The sequence below is a fragment of the Cyanistes caeruleus genome, chromosome 30, assembly GCF_971803275.1.
Source record: "Cyanistes caeruleus chromosome 30, bCyaCae1.hap1.1, whole genome shotgun sequence".
In the NCBI taxonomy this organism is placed as follows: domain Eukaryota; kingdom Metazoa; phylum Chordata; class Aves; order Passeriformes; family Paridae; genus Cyanistes; species Cyanistes caeruleus.
In genome coordinates, this window is record NC_141730.1 from 2,509,331 (window position 1) to 2,524,837 (window position 15,507).

Consider the following 15,507-nt stretch of genomic DNA (forward strand, 5'->3'; position numbering starts at 1 on the left):
GTCCCCGATGTCCCCAATGTCCCCAATGTCCCCAGTGTCCCCAATGTCCCTGATGTCCCCAATGTCCCCAACCATCCCCGATGTCCCCAATGTCCCCGATGTCCCCGATGTCCCCAATGTCCCCGATGTCCCCGATGTCCCCAATGTCCCCGATGTCCCCGATGTCCCCAATGTCCCCGATGTCCCCGATGTCCCCGATGTCCCCAATGTCCCCGATGTCCCCAATGTCCCCAATGTCCCCAATGTCCCCAATGTCCCCAGTGTCCCCAATGTCCCCAACCATCCCCGATGTCCCCGATGTCCCCGGTGTCCCCAATGTCCCCGATGTCCCCAGCCCCTCCCGTTACCTGTGCGGGTTCTCCTCGTTGCCTTTGTCACTTTTGTGTTTCACCATTTTGTAGTGGCCGATGGAGACGGGCGGGCGGGAGATCTTCATCCCCGCCAGGCGCACCCTGAGGGGACAGCGGGGACACGGGTTGGGGACACCAGTGACACCCCAGTGACACCACAGTGTCACCACAGTGTCACCAGTGACACCCCAGGGTCACCACAGTGTCACCACAGTGTCACCAGTGACACCCCAGTGACACCCCAGTGTCACCCCAGTGTCACCACAGTGTCACCAGTGACACCCCAGTGACACCCCAGTGTCACCACAGTGTCACCACAGTGTCACCAGTGACACCCCAGTGACACCCCAGTGTCACCACAGTGTCACCACAGTGTCACCAGTGACACCCCAGTGTCACCCCAGTGTCACCACAGTGACACCACAGTGTCACCAGTGTCACCCCAGTGTCACCCCAGTGACACCCCAGTGTCACCACAGTGTCACCAGTGACATCCCAGGGTCACCCCAGTGTCACCCCAGTGTCACCAGTGTCACCGGTGACACCGCAGTGTCACCCCAGTGTCACCACAGTGTCACCACAGTGTCACCAGTGACACCCCAGTGACATCCCAGTGTCACCACAGTGTCACCACAGTGTCACCAGTGACACCCCAGTGTCACCCCAGTGTCACCACAGTGTCACCAGTGTCACCGGTGACACCGCAGTGTCACCCCAGTGTCACCACAGTGTCACCACAGTGTCACCAGTGACACCCCAGTGTCACCCCAGTGTCACCACAGTGTCACCAGTGACACCCCAGTGACACCCCAGTGTCACCAGTGTCACCCCAGTGTCACCACAGTGTCACCAGTGACACCCCAGTGACACCCCAGTGTCACCAGTGTCACCACAGTGTCACCACAGTGTCACCACAGTGTCACCACAGTGTCACCAGTGACACCCCAGGGTCACCCCAGTATCCCCAGTGTCACCCCAGTGTCACCCCAGTGTCCCCAGTGTCACCCCAGTGTCCCCAGGGCACTGTCACACCTCCCCTGTCCCCCCATGGCACTGTCCCCCCCCAGTGTCCCAATTGTCCCCACCTGGTGGCGATGTCATCGTCCTCACCCCCCCAGCCCCATGGCACTGTCACCCCCCCCATGGCACTGTCACCCCCCCGGTGTCCCCATGGCACTGTCACCCCCCCCAGGGCACTGTCACCCCCCTGGTGTCCCCATGGCACTGTCACCCCCCCCATGGCACTGTCACCCCCCCGGTGTCCCCATGGCACTGTCACCCCCCCCATGGCACTGTCACCCCCCCGGTGTCCCCATGGCACTGTCACACCCCCCAGGGCACTGTCACCCCCCTGGTGTCCCCATGGCACTGTCACCCCCCCCATGGCACTGTCACCCCCCTGGTGTCCCCATGGCACTGTCACCCCCCCCATGGCACTGTCACCCCCCCGGTGTCCCCATGGCACTGTCACAGCCCCCATGGCACTGTCACACCCCCCCATGGCACTGTCACCCCCCCATGGCACTGTCACCCCCCCCCATGGCACTGTCACCCCCCCCAGGGTCCCCGGTGTCCCCACCTGGTGGCGATGTCATCGTCCTCGCCCCCCCAGCCCCATGGCACTGTCACCCCCCCGGTGTCCCCGGTGTCCCCACCTGGTGGCGATGTCATCGTCCTCGCCCCCCCAGCCCCATGGCACTGTCACCCCCCCTGGTGTCCCCGTGGCACTGTCACACCCCCCAGGGCACTGTCACCCCCCTGGTGTCCCCGTGGCACTGTCACCCCCCCCATGGCACTGTCACCCCCCTGGTGTCCCCGTGGCACTGTCACACCCCCCAGGGCACTGTCACCCCCCTGGTGTCCCCGTGGCACTGTCACCCCCCCCATGGCACTGTCACCCCCCTGGTGTCCCCGTGGCACTGTCACACCCCCCAGGGCACTGTCACCCCCCTGGTGTCCCCGTGGCACTGTCACCCCCCCCATGGCACTGTCACCCCCCCATGTCCCCCCCAGTGTCCCCGGTGTCCCCACCTGGTGGCGATGTCATCGTCCTCGCCCCCCCAGCCCCAGTACTCGTTGGGGAATCCGTTGATCTTCATGTACTGATCGGGGGTGAGCGCCGAGACCCCCCCAAAGTACTGCGGGTACGGCAGGCTGGGGACAGGGACACCTGTGTCACCACAGTGTCACCTGTGTGTCACCACAGTGTCACCTGAGACCCCTGAGACCCCTGAGACCCCCCCGAAGTACTGCGGGTACGGCAGGCTGGGGACAGGGGACAGTGTCACCACAGTGTCACCTGTGTGTCACCTGAGACCACCCCGAAGTACTGCGGGTACGGCAGGCTGGGGACAGGGACACCTGTGTCACCACAGTGTCACCTGTGTGTCACCACAGTGTCACCTGAGACCCCTGAGACCCCTGAGACCCCCCCGAAGTACTGCGGGTACGGCAGGCTGGGGACAGGGACACCTGTGTCACCTGTGTGTCACCACAGTGTCACCTGTGTGCCCTGAGACCCCCCCGAAGTACTGCGGGTACAGCAGGCTGGGGACAGGGGACAGTGTCACCACAGTGTCACCTGTGTGTCACCTGAGACCACCCCGAAGTACTGCGGGTACGGCAGGCTGGGGACAGGGACACCTGTGTCACCACAGTGTCACCTGTGTGTCACCACAGTGTCACCTGAGACCCCTGAGACCCCTGAGACCCCCCCGAAGTACTGCGGGTACGGCAGGCTGGGGACAGGGACACCTGTGTCACCTGTGTGTCACCTGTGTGTCACCTGTGTGCCCTGAGACCCCCCCGAAGTACTGCGGGTACGGCAGGCTGGGGACAGGGGACAGTGTCACCACAGTGTCACCTGTGTGTCACCTGAGACCCCCCCGAAGTACTGCGGGTACGGCAGGCTGGGGACAGGGACAGTGTCACCACAGTGTCACCTGTGTCACCTGTGTGTCACCTGAGACCCCTGAGACCCCTGAGACCCCCCCGAAGTACTGCGGGTACGGCAGGCTGGGGACAGGGACACCTGTGTCACCTGTGTGTCACCACAGTGTCCCCAGATGCCCCCAGACTGTCCCCAGCACCCCCAGATGCCCCCAGGTGTCCCCAGCTGTCCCCAGGTGTCCCAGGTGTATCCCCAGGTGTCCCCAGGGCTGTCCCCAAATGTCCCCAGGTGTCCCCAGCTGTCCCCGTGTGTCCCCAGGTGTCCCCAGGTGTGTTCCCAAGTGTCCCCAGGTGTCCCCCCCAGGTGTCCCCGGGTGTCCCCAGGTGTCCCCAAGTGTCCCCAGGTGTCCCCCCAGGTGTCCCCAGGTGTCCCCAGCTGTCCCCAGGTGTCCCCAGGTGTCTCCAGGTGTCTCCAGGTGTCCCCAGGTGTGTCCCCAGGTGTCCCCAGGTGTCCCCAGGTGTCCCCAGGTGTGTCCCCAGTTGTGTCCCCAGCTGTTCCCGTGTGTCCCCAGCTGTCCCCAGGTGTGTCCCCAGCTGTCCCCGTGTGTCCCCATCTGTCCGCAGGTGTCCCCAGCTGTTCCCGTGTGTCCCCAGCTGTCCCCAGGTGTGTCCCCAATGTCCCCAGCTGTCCCCAGGTGTGTGTAGGTGTCCCCAGGTGTCCCCAGCTGTACCCAGCTGTCCCCAGGTGTGTCCCCAGCTGTCCCCAGCTGTCCCCAGGTGTCCCCAGGTGTGTCCCCAGCTGTCCCCAGCTGTCCCCAGCTGTCCCCCCAGGTGTCCCCAGCTGTCCCCAGGTGTCTCCAGGTGTCCCCAGGTGTGTCCCCAGTTGTGTGCCCAGCTGTCCCCGTGTGTCCCCATCTGTCCCCAGGTGTCCCCAGCTGTTCCCGTGTGTCCCCAGGTGTCCCCGTGTGTCCCCAGGTGTCCCCATCTGTCCCCAGGTGTCCCCATCTGTCCCCAGGTGTCCCCAGCTGTCCCCCCAGCTGTCCCCAGCTGTCCCCAGGTGTCCCCAGCTGTCCCCAGGTGTGTCCCCAGGTGTCCCCAGGTGTCCCCGTGTGTCCCCAGGTGTCCCCGGGCGCACCTGTAGCCGAATTTGTTCATGGCCACGGAGACGTGGCGGGGGCTGGCGGGGTCGCAGGTGTAGAGGTTGTGATCGTTCTCGGGGATCAGATCCACGTCGTGCAGGAACAGGCACTGCCACTCCTCGTCCTTCAGAGCCTCCTTCACCCCCACGTTCAGCAGCTTGGCGCGGTTAAACGTCGAGTTCCCGGCCTGGGGACACCCCAAAATCACCCTGGGGACCCCAAAAACACCCTGGGGACCCCAAAAACCTCCTGGGGACCCCAAAAACCTCCTGGGATAACCCCAAAACATCACAGGGAGACCCAAATCCATCCCTGAACCCCCACGTTCAGCAGCTTGGAGCGGTTAAACGTCGAGTTCCCGGCCTGGGGACCCCAAAATCACCCTGGGGACCCCAAAAACACCCTGGGGACCCCAAAATGTCCCTGGGGACCCCAAAATCACCCTGGGGATAACCCCAAAAACATCACAGGGAGACCCAAATCCATCCCTGAACCCCCACGTTCAGCAGCTTGGCGCCGTTAAACGTCGAGTTCCCGGCCTGGGGACACCCCAAAATCACCCTGGGGACACCCCAAAATCACCCTGGGGACCCCAAAATGTCCCTGGGGACCCCAAAATCATCCTGGGGACCCCAAAAACCTCCTGGGATAACCCAAAAACATCACAGGGAGACCCAAATCCATCCCTGAACCCCCACGTTCAGCAGCTTGGCGCGGTTAAACATCGAGTTCCTGGCCTGGGGACACCCCAAAATCACCCTGGGGACCCCAAAAACATCCTGGGGACCCCAAAATGTCCCTGGGGACCCCAAAATGTCCCAGGGAGACCCCAAAACCTCCTGGGATAACCCCAAAATCTCATGGGATAACCCCAAAAACCCCCAAATCCATCCCTGAACCCCCACGTTCAGCAGCTTGGCTCGGTTAAACGTCGAGTTCCCAGCCTGGGGACACCCCAAAATCACCCTGGGGACCCCAAAATCACCCTGGGGACCCCAAAATCACCCTGGGGACCCCAAAAACCTCCTGGGATAACCCCAAAATCACCCTGGGGATAACCCCAAAACATCACAGGGAGACCCAAATCCATCCCTGAACCCCCACGTTCAGCAGCTTGGCGCGGTTAAACGTCGAGTTCCCGGCCTGGGGACACCCCAAAATCACCCTGGGGACCCCAAAAATCACCCTGGGGACCCCAAAATGTCCCAGGGAGACCCCAAAATGTCCTGGGATAACCCCAAAAAACCCCAAATCCATCCCTGAACCCCCACGTTCAGCAGCTTGGCGCGGTTAAACGTCGAGTTCCCGGCCTGGGGACACCCCAAAATCACCCTGGGGACCCCAAAATCACCCTGGGGACCCCAAAATGTCCTGGGATAACCCCAAAACATCACAGGGAGACCCAAATCCATCCCTGAACCCCCACGTTCAGCAGCTTGGCGCGGTTAAACGTCGAGTTCCCGGCCTGGGGACACCCCAAAATCACCCTGGGGACCCCAAAATCACCCTGGGGACCCCAAAATGTCCCGGGATAACCCCAAAATCTCATGGGATAACCCCAAAAACCCCCAAATCCATCCCTGAACCCCCACGTTCAGCAGCTTGGCGCGGTTAAACGTCGAGTTCCCGGCCTGGGGACACCCCAAAATCACCCTGGGGACCCCAAAAACATCCTGGGGACCCCAAAATGTCCCTGGGGACCCCAAAATGTCCCAGGGAGACCCCAAAACCTCCTGGGATAACCCCAAAATCTCATGGGATAACCCCAAAAACCCCCAAATCCATCCCTGAACCCCCACGTTCAGCAGCTTGGCTCGGTTAAACGTCGAGTTCCCAGCCTGGGGACACCCCAAAATCACCCTGGGGACCCCAAAATCACCCTGGGGACCCCAAAATGTCCCTGGGGACCCCAAAATCACCCTGGGGACCCCAAAATCACCCTGGGGACCCCAAAAACCTCCTGGGATAACCCCAAAATCACCCTGGGGATAACCCCAAAACATCACAGGGAGACCCAAATCCATCCCTGAACCCCCACGTTCAGCAGCTTGGCGCGGTTAAACATCGAGTTCCCGGCCTGGGGACACCCCAAAATCACCCTGGGGACCCCAAAAACACCCTGGGGACCCCAAAATGTCCTGGGGACCCCAAAATGTCCCAGGGAGACCCCAAAAACATCCTGGGGACCCCAAAATGTCCTGGGAACCTCCTAAAACACCTCAAACCCCAATTATGACCCCCCAAACCCCCCTGAAGAACCCCCAAACCCCCCAAAACCATCCCAAACCCCCCTGACCCCCCAAACCCCCCGAAACCACCCCAAACCCCCCTGAAGACCCCCGAGGACCCCCCGAACGCCCCGTGCCCCCTCTCCATGCACCTGGTGCACGACGTAGACCCCCCAAACCCCCCTGAAGACCCCCGAAACCACCCCAAACCCCCCTGAAGACCCCCCAAACCCCATTGAAGACCCCCTGAGAACCCCCCAAACCCCCTGAGGACCCCCCAAAGACCCCCCAAAACCACCCCAAACCCCATTGAAGACCCCCTGAGAACCCCCCAAACCCCACTGAAGACCCCCGAGGACCCCCCGTGCCCGTCTCGACGCACCTGGTGCACGATGTAGACCCCCCAAACCCCCTGAAGACCCCCGAAACCCCCCCAAACCCCACTGAAGGCCCCCCAAACCCCACTGAAGACCCCCCGAAGACCCCCCAAAACCACCCCAAACCCCACTGAAGACCCCCGAAACCACCCCAAACCCCATTGAAGACCCCCGAAGACCCCCCCGTGCCCCTGTCGGCGCACCTGGTGCACGACGTAGACCCCCCCAAACCCCACTGAAGACCCCTCAAACCACCCAAACCCCATTGAAGACCCCCCAAACCCCATTGAAGACCCCCCAAACCCATTGAAGACCCCTCAAAGACCCCCCAAACCCCACTGAAGACCCCCCAAACCCCCTGAGGACCCCCCAAAACCACCCCAAACCCCACTAAGACCCCCCGAAGACCCCCCAAACCCCCCTGAGGACCCCCGAGGACCCCCCGTGCCCTGTCTCCACGCACCTGGTGCACGACGTAGACCCCCCAAACCCCCCTGAAGACCCCCGAGGACCCCCCAAACCCCACTGAAGACCCCCGAAACCCCCCAAAGACCCCCCAAACCCCACTGAAGACCCCCGAAACCACCCCAAACCCCACTGAAGGCCCCCCAAACCCCACTGAAGACCCCCAAAACCACCCCAAACCCCCCTGAAGACCCCCGAGGACCCCCCGTGCCCCGTCTCCATGCACCTGGTGCATGACGTAGACCCCCCAAACCCCCCTAAGACCCCCGAGGATCCCCCAAACCCCACTGAAGACCCCTCAAACCCATTGAAGACCCCTGAAACCCCCCGAAACCACCCCAAACCCCACTGAAGACCCCTGAAGACCCCCGAGGACCCCCCTGTGCCCCGTCTCCATGCACCTGGTGCACGACGTAGACCCCCCCAAACCCCCCTAAGACCCCCCAAACCCCACTGAAGACCCCCCAAAGACCCCCCAAACCCCATTGAAGACCCCCGAGGACCCCCCGTGCCCCGTCTCCATGCACCTGGTGCACGACGTAGACCCCCCCAAACCCCCCTAAGACCCCCCAAACCCCACTGAAGGCCCCCCAAACCCCCCAAAGACCCCCCAAACCCCACTGAAGACCCCCGAAACCACCCCAAACCCCACTGAAGGCCCCCCAAACCCCACTGAAGACCCCCGAGGACCCCCCGAGGACCCCCCGTGCCCCGTCTCCATGCACCTGGTGCACGACGTAGACCCCCCAAACCCCATTGATGACCCCCCAAACCCCACTGAAGACCCCCGAGGACCCCCCCTGCCCCGTCTCCACGCACCTGGTGCACGACGTAGACCCCCCCAAACCCCCCTAAGACCCCCCAAAGACCCCCCAAACCCCACTGAAGACCCCCCAAACCCCCCCGAGGACCCCCGAGGACCCCCCGTGTCCCGTCTCCACGCACCTGGTGCACGACGTAGACCCCCCCAAACCCCCCTAAGACCCCCCAAAGACCCCCCAAACCCCACTGAAGACCCCCCAAACCCCCCCGAGGACCCCCCGTGCCCCCTGTGCCCCGTCTCCACGCACCTGGTGCACGACGTAGATCCCCCAAACCGCCCTGAAGACCCCCCAAACCCCCCTGAAGACCCCCGAGGACCCCCCGAGCCCCGTCTCCACGCACCTGGTGCACGACGTAGACCCCCCAAACCCCCCTGAAGACCCCTCAAACCCCACTGAAGGCCCCCCAAACCCCCCAAAGATCCCCCAAACCCCATTGATGACCCCCCAAACCCCCCCGAGGACCCCCGAGGACCCCCCGTGCCCCCCGTGCCCCGTCTCCACGCACCTGGTGCACGACGTAGACCCCCCAAACCCCACTGAAGACCCCTCAAACCACCCCAAACCCCCCCAAACCCCCCCGAGGACCCCCCGTGCCCCGTCTCCATGCACCTGGTGCACGACGTAGACCCCCCAAACCCCACTGAAGACCCCTCAAACCCCATTGAAGACCCCTGAAACCCCCCAAAACCACCCCAAACCCCACTGAAGACCCCCAAAACCCCCCTGAAGACCCCCCAAACCCCCCCGAGGACCCCCCGTGCCCCGTCTCCATGCACCTGGTGCACGACGTAGACCCCCCAAACCCCACTGAAGACCCCTGAAACCCCCCGAAACCACCCCAAACCCCCCTGAAGACCCCCGAGGACCCCCCGTGCCCCGTGTCCGCACACCTGGTGCACGACGTAGACCCCCCAAACCCCATTGATGACCCCCCAAACCCCCCAAAGACCCCCCAAACCCCATTGAAGACCCCCCAAACCCATTGAAGACCCCCCAAAGACCCCCAAACCCCATTGAAGACCCCCGAAACCCCCCCGAGGACCCCCGAGGACCCCCCGTGCCCCGTCTCCATGCACCTGGTGCATGACGTAGACCCCCCAAACCCCCCTAAGACCCCCCAAAGACCCCCCAAACCCCATTGATGACCCCCCAAACCCCATTGAAGACCCCCGAGGACCCCCCGTGCCCCCCGTGCCCCGTCTCCACGCACCTGGTGCACGACGTAGACCCCCCAAACCCCCCTGAAGACCCCCGAGGACCCCCCGTGCCCCTGTCCGCGCACCTGGTGCACGACGTAGACCCCCCAAACCCCATTGATGACCCCCCAAACCCCCCCGAGGACCCCCCGTGCCCCCCGAGCCCCATCTCCACGCACCTGGTGCACGACGTAGATCCCCCAAACCCCCCTGAAGACCCCCGAGGACCCCCCGTGCCCCCCGTGCCCCGTCTCCCCGCACCTGGTGCACGACGTAGACCCCCCAAACCCCACTGAAGACCCCCGAGGACCCCCCGTGCCCCCTCTCCCCGCACCTGGTGCACGACGTAGATGCCGTAGTGCAGCTGCTGCCGCTGCAGGAAGGGGTGCAGGTGGTACAGGAGGTGGCCCAGGTGGCTCTCGCGGTTGCGGTGGGGGACGATGACGGCGGTTCTGGAGCGGGCCTCGCAGCGGGGGGGGCGGTACCGGCCCCCCGGGGCCACCCCCGGGTTCTTGGCCCGGATCTGCTCCAGGGTGGGCACCCGGGCGAACGACACCGTCAGGGGACCCACTGCGGGGGAGGGGACAGCGGGGTGGCACCGGGGCTGGGGACAGCGCTGTGTGCCCAGTGCCAAACTGGGGGGCACTGGTGTGCTCCCAGTGCTGAACTGGGGGGCACAGTGCTGAACTGGGGGGCACAGTGCCCAACTGGGGGACACCGGTGTGCTCCCAGCGCCAAACTGGGGGACACCGGTGTGCGCCCAGTGCTGAACTGGGGCTCCCAGTGCTGAACTGGGGGGCACCGGTGTGCGCCCAGTGCCAAACTGGGGGGCACAGTGATGAACTGGGGGGCACCGGTGTGCTCCCAGTGCCCAAACTGGGGGACACAGTGTCAAACTGGGGGGCACCAGTGTGCTCCCAGTGCCCAAACTGGGGGACACAGTGATGAACTGGGGGACACTGGTGTGTGCCCAGGGCCGAACTGGGGGGCACCAGTGTGCTCCCAGTGCTGAACTGGGGGACACAGTGATGAACTGGGGGACAGCGGTGTGCGCCCAGTGCCCAACTGGGGGGCACAGTGCTGAACTGGGGCTCCCAGTGCCAAACTGGGGGACACAGTGCCAAACTGGGGCTCCCAGTGATGAAGTGGGGGACACCGGTGTGCGCCCAGTGCTGAACTGGGGCTCACAGTGCCGAACTGGGGGGCACAGTGCTGAACTGGGGGGCACAGTGATGAACTGGGGGGCACAGTGATGAACTGGGGGGCACAGTGATGAACTGGGGGGCACTGGTGTGCTCCCAGTGCTGAACTGGGGCTCCCAGTGATGAACTGGGGCTCCCAGTGCCAAACTGGGGGACATCGGTGTGCTCCCAGTGCTGAACTGGGGCTCCCAGTGCTGAACTGGGGGACAACGGTGTGCGCCCAGTGCCAAACTGGGGCTCCCAGTGCCGAACTGGGGCTCACAGTGATGAACTGGGGGGCACAGTGATGAACTGGGGCTCCCAGTGCTGAATTGGGATGGGTTTGTGTCCCCCCAGTGCTGAACTGGGGCTCCCAGTGCTGAACTGGGGCTCCCAGTGCTGAACTGGGGCTCACAGTGATGAACTGGGGGGCACAGTGATGAACTGGGGCTCCCAGTGCTGAATTGGGATGGGTTTGTGTCCCCCCAGTGCTGAACTGGGGCTCCCAGTGCCAAACTGGGGCGCCCAGTGCCAAACTGGGGGGCACCGGTGTGCGCCCAGTGCCCAAACTGGGGCTCCCAGTGCCAAACTCGGGCTCCCAGTGCTGAACTGGGGGACACCGGTGTGCGCCCAGTGCCCAAACTGGGGCTCCCAGTGCCAAACTCGGGCTCCCAGTGCTGAACTGGGGGACACCGGTGTGCGCCCAGTGCCCAAACTGGGGCTCCCAGTGCCCAAACTGGGGCTCCCAGTGCCAAACTGGGGCTCACAGTGTCAAACTGGGGCTCCCAGTGATGAACTGGGGGACACTGGTGTGCGCCCAGTGCCAAACTGGGGCTCACAGTGTCAAACTGGGGCTCCCAGTGCCAAACTGGGGCTCCCAGTGCTGAACTGGGGCTCACAGTGTCAAACTGGGGCTCCCAGTGCCAAACTGGGGCTCACAGTGATGAACTGGGGCTCCCAGTGCTGAACTGGGGCTCCCAGTGCTGAACTGGGGGACACTGGTGTGCGCCCAGTGCCAAACTGGGGCTCACAGCGCCAAACTGGGATGAGTCTGAGGCTCCCAGTGCCAAACTGGGGGGCACTGCTGTGCTCCCAGTGCCAAACTGGGGCTCCCAGTCCCAAACTGGGATGGGTTTGGGGCTCCCAGTGCTGAACTGGGCTGGGTTTGTGTGTCCCCAGTCCCAAACTGGGCTGGGTTTGTGTTCCCCAGTCTCAAACTGGGCTGGGTTTGTGTTCCCCAGTCCCAAATTGGTTCCCCTCCCCCCCCATTTCCCTTCCAGCCCCCGTTCCCCTCCCGGTTCCTCCCCCGTTATCCCGGTTCCTCCCCCGTTATCCCCGTTCCCCTCCCAGTTCTCTCCCCGTTCCCCTCCCAGTTCTCTCCCCGTTCCCCTCCCGGTTCCTCCCCCGTTATCCCGGTTCCCCTCCCATTCCCGGTTCCCCCTGGTTCTCCCCATTCCCGGTTTTCCCGGTTCCCGTTCCCGGTTCTCTCCCCGGTTCTCCCGGTTCCTCTCCCATTCCTGGTTCTCCTGGATCCCCCGTTCCCCTCCCGGTTCCCGTTCCCGGTTCTCCCCGTTCCTGGTTCCCGGTTCTCCCGGTTCCCATTCCCGGTTCTCCCGGTTCCCGGTTCCGGTTCTCCCGGTGTACCCCGGTTCCCATTCCCGGTTCTCCCGGTTCTCTCCCCGGTTCCGGTTCTCCCGGTTCTCTCCCCGGTTCCGGTTCTCCCGGTTCCCCCGGTTCCCGGTTCCCCGGTTGCCGGTTGCGGCTGTCCCCTCACCGAGGAACGGCGATCTCTCGGGGCAGTAGGGCAGGGGCCGGGCCGGGTCGGGCGTTCCGTTCTGGCCGGTTCCGAGCCGGCTGAGGTTGGCGTAGACGTCGTGGGTTCTGGAATAATCCACGGCGGGCCCGGTGCCGCGGCCCAGCAGCGCCGTCAGGTTCCGGAAGCCGCCCAGCGAGAAATAGGCCACGAAGGCCAGCTGGCAAGCGAGCAACAGCGCCAGCGAGCACGGCCGCTCCGGCAGCCGCCGCAGCATCCCGGGAAACGGGCGGAACCGGGGAAACGGGACGGGAACGGAACCGGGAACGGGGAAACGGGACGGGAACGGGGGGACCGGGACGGGAACGGAACCGGGAACGGGGAAACGGGAACAGGGAAATGGGACGGGAACGGAACCGGGAACGGGGAAACGGGAACGGGGGGACCGGGACGGGAACGGAACCGGGAACGGGGAAACGGGAACGGGGGGACCGGGACAGGAACGGAACCGGGAACGGAACCGGGGGGACCGGGACGGGAACGGGGAAACGGGAACGGGGAAACGGGAACGGAACCGGAACAGAACCGGGACGGGAACGGAACCGGGAACGGGGAAACGGGACGGGAACGGAACCGGGGGGACCGGGACGGAACCGGGAACGGGACCGGGACGGAACCGGGAACGGAACCGGGAACGGGGAAACGGGAACGGAACTGGGGAAACAGGAATGGGAACGGAACCGGGATGGAACCAGGGGGACTGGGACGGAACCGGGGGGACCGGGACGGGAACGGAACCGGGAACGGGGAAACGGGAACGGAACCGGGGGGACCGGGAATGGGAACGGAACCGGGGGATGGGAACGGGGGGACCAGAACGGGAACGGGAACGGAACCGGGGGGACCGGGAATGGAACGGAACCGGGGGGACAGGAATGGGAACGGAACCGGGGGAACGGGAACGGAACCGGATGGAACCGGGGGGACCGGGACAGGAACGGAACTGGGGAAACCGGGAACGGAACCAGGATAGAACCAGGGGGACCAAAAATGGGAACGGAACCGGGGGAATTGGGAATGGAACCGGGGGACGGGAATGGGAACAGAACCAGGGGGACCGGGAATGGGAACGGAACAGAACTGGGGGAACCGGGAATGGAACCGGAATGGAACCGGGGGGACCGGAACGGGAACGGGAATGGAACCAGGGGAACCGGGAATGGAACAGAGACAGAACCGGGGGACCGGGACGGAACCGGGGGAACGGGAATGGGACTGGGGGGAACAGGAACGAGAACGGAACCGGGGGACGGGAACCGGAGACAGCCGGGGGAAACGGGAATGGAACCGGTGGCAGCGGGAGACAACCGGTGGGAAAGGGAGACAGCCGGTGGCACCGGGAATAGACCCGGTGGGACCAGGAACGGACCGGTGTTACCGGGAATTGATCCGGTTTGACACGGAGCCGCCCGGTTTTACCGGGAACCGACCCGGTTTTACCAGGAACTGCACGGTGTTACCGGGAACCGACCCGGTTTGACCCGGAACCGACCCGGTTTTACCCGGAACCGACCCGGTTTGACCCGGAACCGACCCGGTTTTACCGGAACCGACCCGGTTTTACCCGGAACCGCCCCGGTTTTACCCGGAACCGCTCCGGTTTTACCGGAACCGACCCGGTTTTACCGGGAACCGACCCGGTGTTACCGGAACCGAGCCGGTTTGACCCGGAACCGACCCGGTGTTACCGGAACCGCCCCGGTTTTAGCGCGGAGCCGCCGCAGGGGTAGCGGGCAGCATGGCGAGGGGACACCGGGAGGGTTCGGATCGGTTCGGTTCCGGTACCGGGCAAAGGCCGGGATGAGTTCGGTTTTCTGGTTCGGTACCGGGGAATGCTCGGTTTGGGCACTGCTCGCTCTCGGTATTTCCCTGGCTCCGGTTCCTGCTCGCTGCTCGTCCGGTTCTGATCCCGGTTCAAGCCCAGTCCGGTCCCGCTCCCCGCGTGCTCCCGGTACCTGCTCCCGGTCCTGTCCCCACCCGGTTCCGGTACCTGCCCGGGCCCGACTGTGCCCGGCCCGGAGCTGCCGGGCCCGGTTCCGCCCTGCCGGCCGCCCCTCTCCCTGGCCCCGGTTCGCCCGGGCCCGGTCCCGGTCCCAGCCTGGGCCCGGCTCAGCCCCGCCCGCCCGCCGCCATCTTGGAGCGGAGGGCGCGGCGTGATGACGTCACGGGGCGGGCCCGCGGCGGGGTCACGGGCGGGGAGGGCGGGAGGCACCGGGGGGTACCTGAGGGGAACCGGGGGGGTCCCTGAGGGGTCCCGGGAGCGCGCGGGGGGTTCCGGTGGCGCTCGGCGAGCCCCGGGCGGGGAGCGGGGCCCGGAATGAGCCGGGAGAGCCGCAGGAGACGGAGAAGGGGGCGTGGTCCGTGGTGGCTCCGCCCTGAGGGGGCGTGGTCATGGCTGGCGCCGTCGCCATGGCAACCACGGCGAGCCGCCGCCGCTTCCGCGATTTTCCCCCGCCTTTTACGTGACGTCACCAAGGGGACGCGCTGTGATTGGTGCGCGGCACGGAGGGCGGGGCCAGGGTGTGGAGGGGCGTGTCCGCGCCACGTGTGGCGCTCAGGGCCACGTGTCCCTGTCCCCAAGGGCTCTGTGACACCCCCGTGTCCCCACCCCGGTCACGTGTCTCTGTCACGTGTCCCTGTGACACCCCCGTGTCCCCACCCTGAGCACGGGGAGGGGACCCGAGCGCTGAGCAGGGACAGGGGAGGGGACAATGGACTGGGTGGCGGTGGTGGCACCCCAGTGGATGTGGGGACATGGGGACAGGGGGACACAGGGACACGGGGACATGGGGACACAGGGACAGGAGGACACAGGGACAGGGGGACACAGGGACAGGGGACACAGGGACACGGGGACACAGGGACACAGGGACAGGGGGACACGGGGACAGGGGGACACGGGGACATGGGGACACAGGGACACAGGGACATGGGGACACAGGGACAGGGGGACACCGGGACAGGGGGACACGGGGACATGGGGACACAGGGACACGGGGACACAGGGACACAGGGACACGGGGACACAGGGACACGGGGACAGGG

The 15,507-nt window shown here is 65.1% G+C and overlaps 1 protein-coding gene across 4 annotated transcripts in view; it reads right to left on the reverse strand.

Moving 5' to 3' along the window:
* B4GALT3 (beta-1,4-galactosyltransferase 3) overlaps positions 1–14,782 on the reverse strand; it is a 19,592-nt gene extending 4,810 nt beyond the window's left edge. For 2 of the 4 annotated variants that reach the window (XR_015279922.1, XR_015279923.1), the window contains exons 1-5: positions 12,424–13,914; positions 9,803–10,038; positions 4,375–4,565; positions 2,382–2,504; positions 348–452 (exon numbers count right to left, since the gene is read on the reverse strand). Coding sequence is in view for 2 of the 4 variants with exons in the window: in XM_086866410.1 (XP_086722536.1) it covers positions 348–452; positions 2,382–2,504; positions 4,375–4,565; positions 9,803–10,038; positions 12,424–12,679 (911 nt within the window). In the remaining 2 variants the exon portion in view is untranslated. Of the gene's footprint in view, positions 1–347; positions 453–2,381; positions 2,505–4,374; positions 4,566–9,802; positions 10,039–12,423 lie in introns of all 4 variants that reach the window. The other 2 variants (XM_086866410.1, XM_086866409.1) reach the window with 2 other exon arrangements.
* Positions 14,783–15,507: the final 725 nt, after the last annotated feature.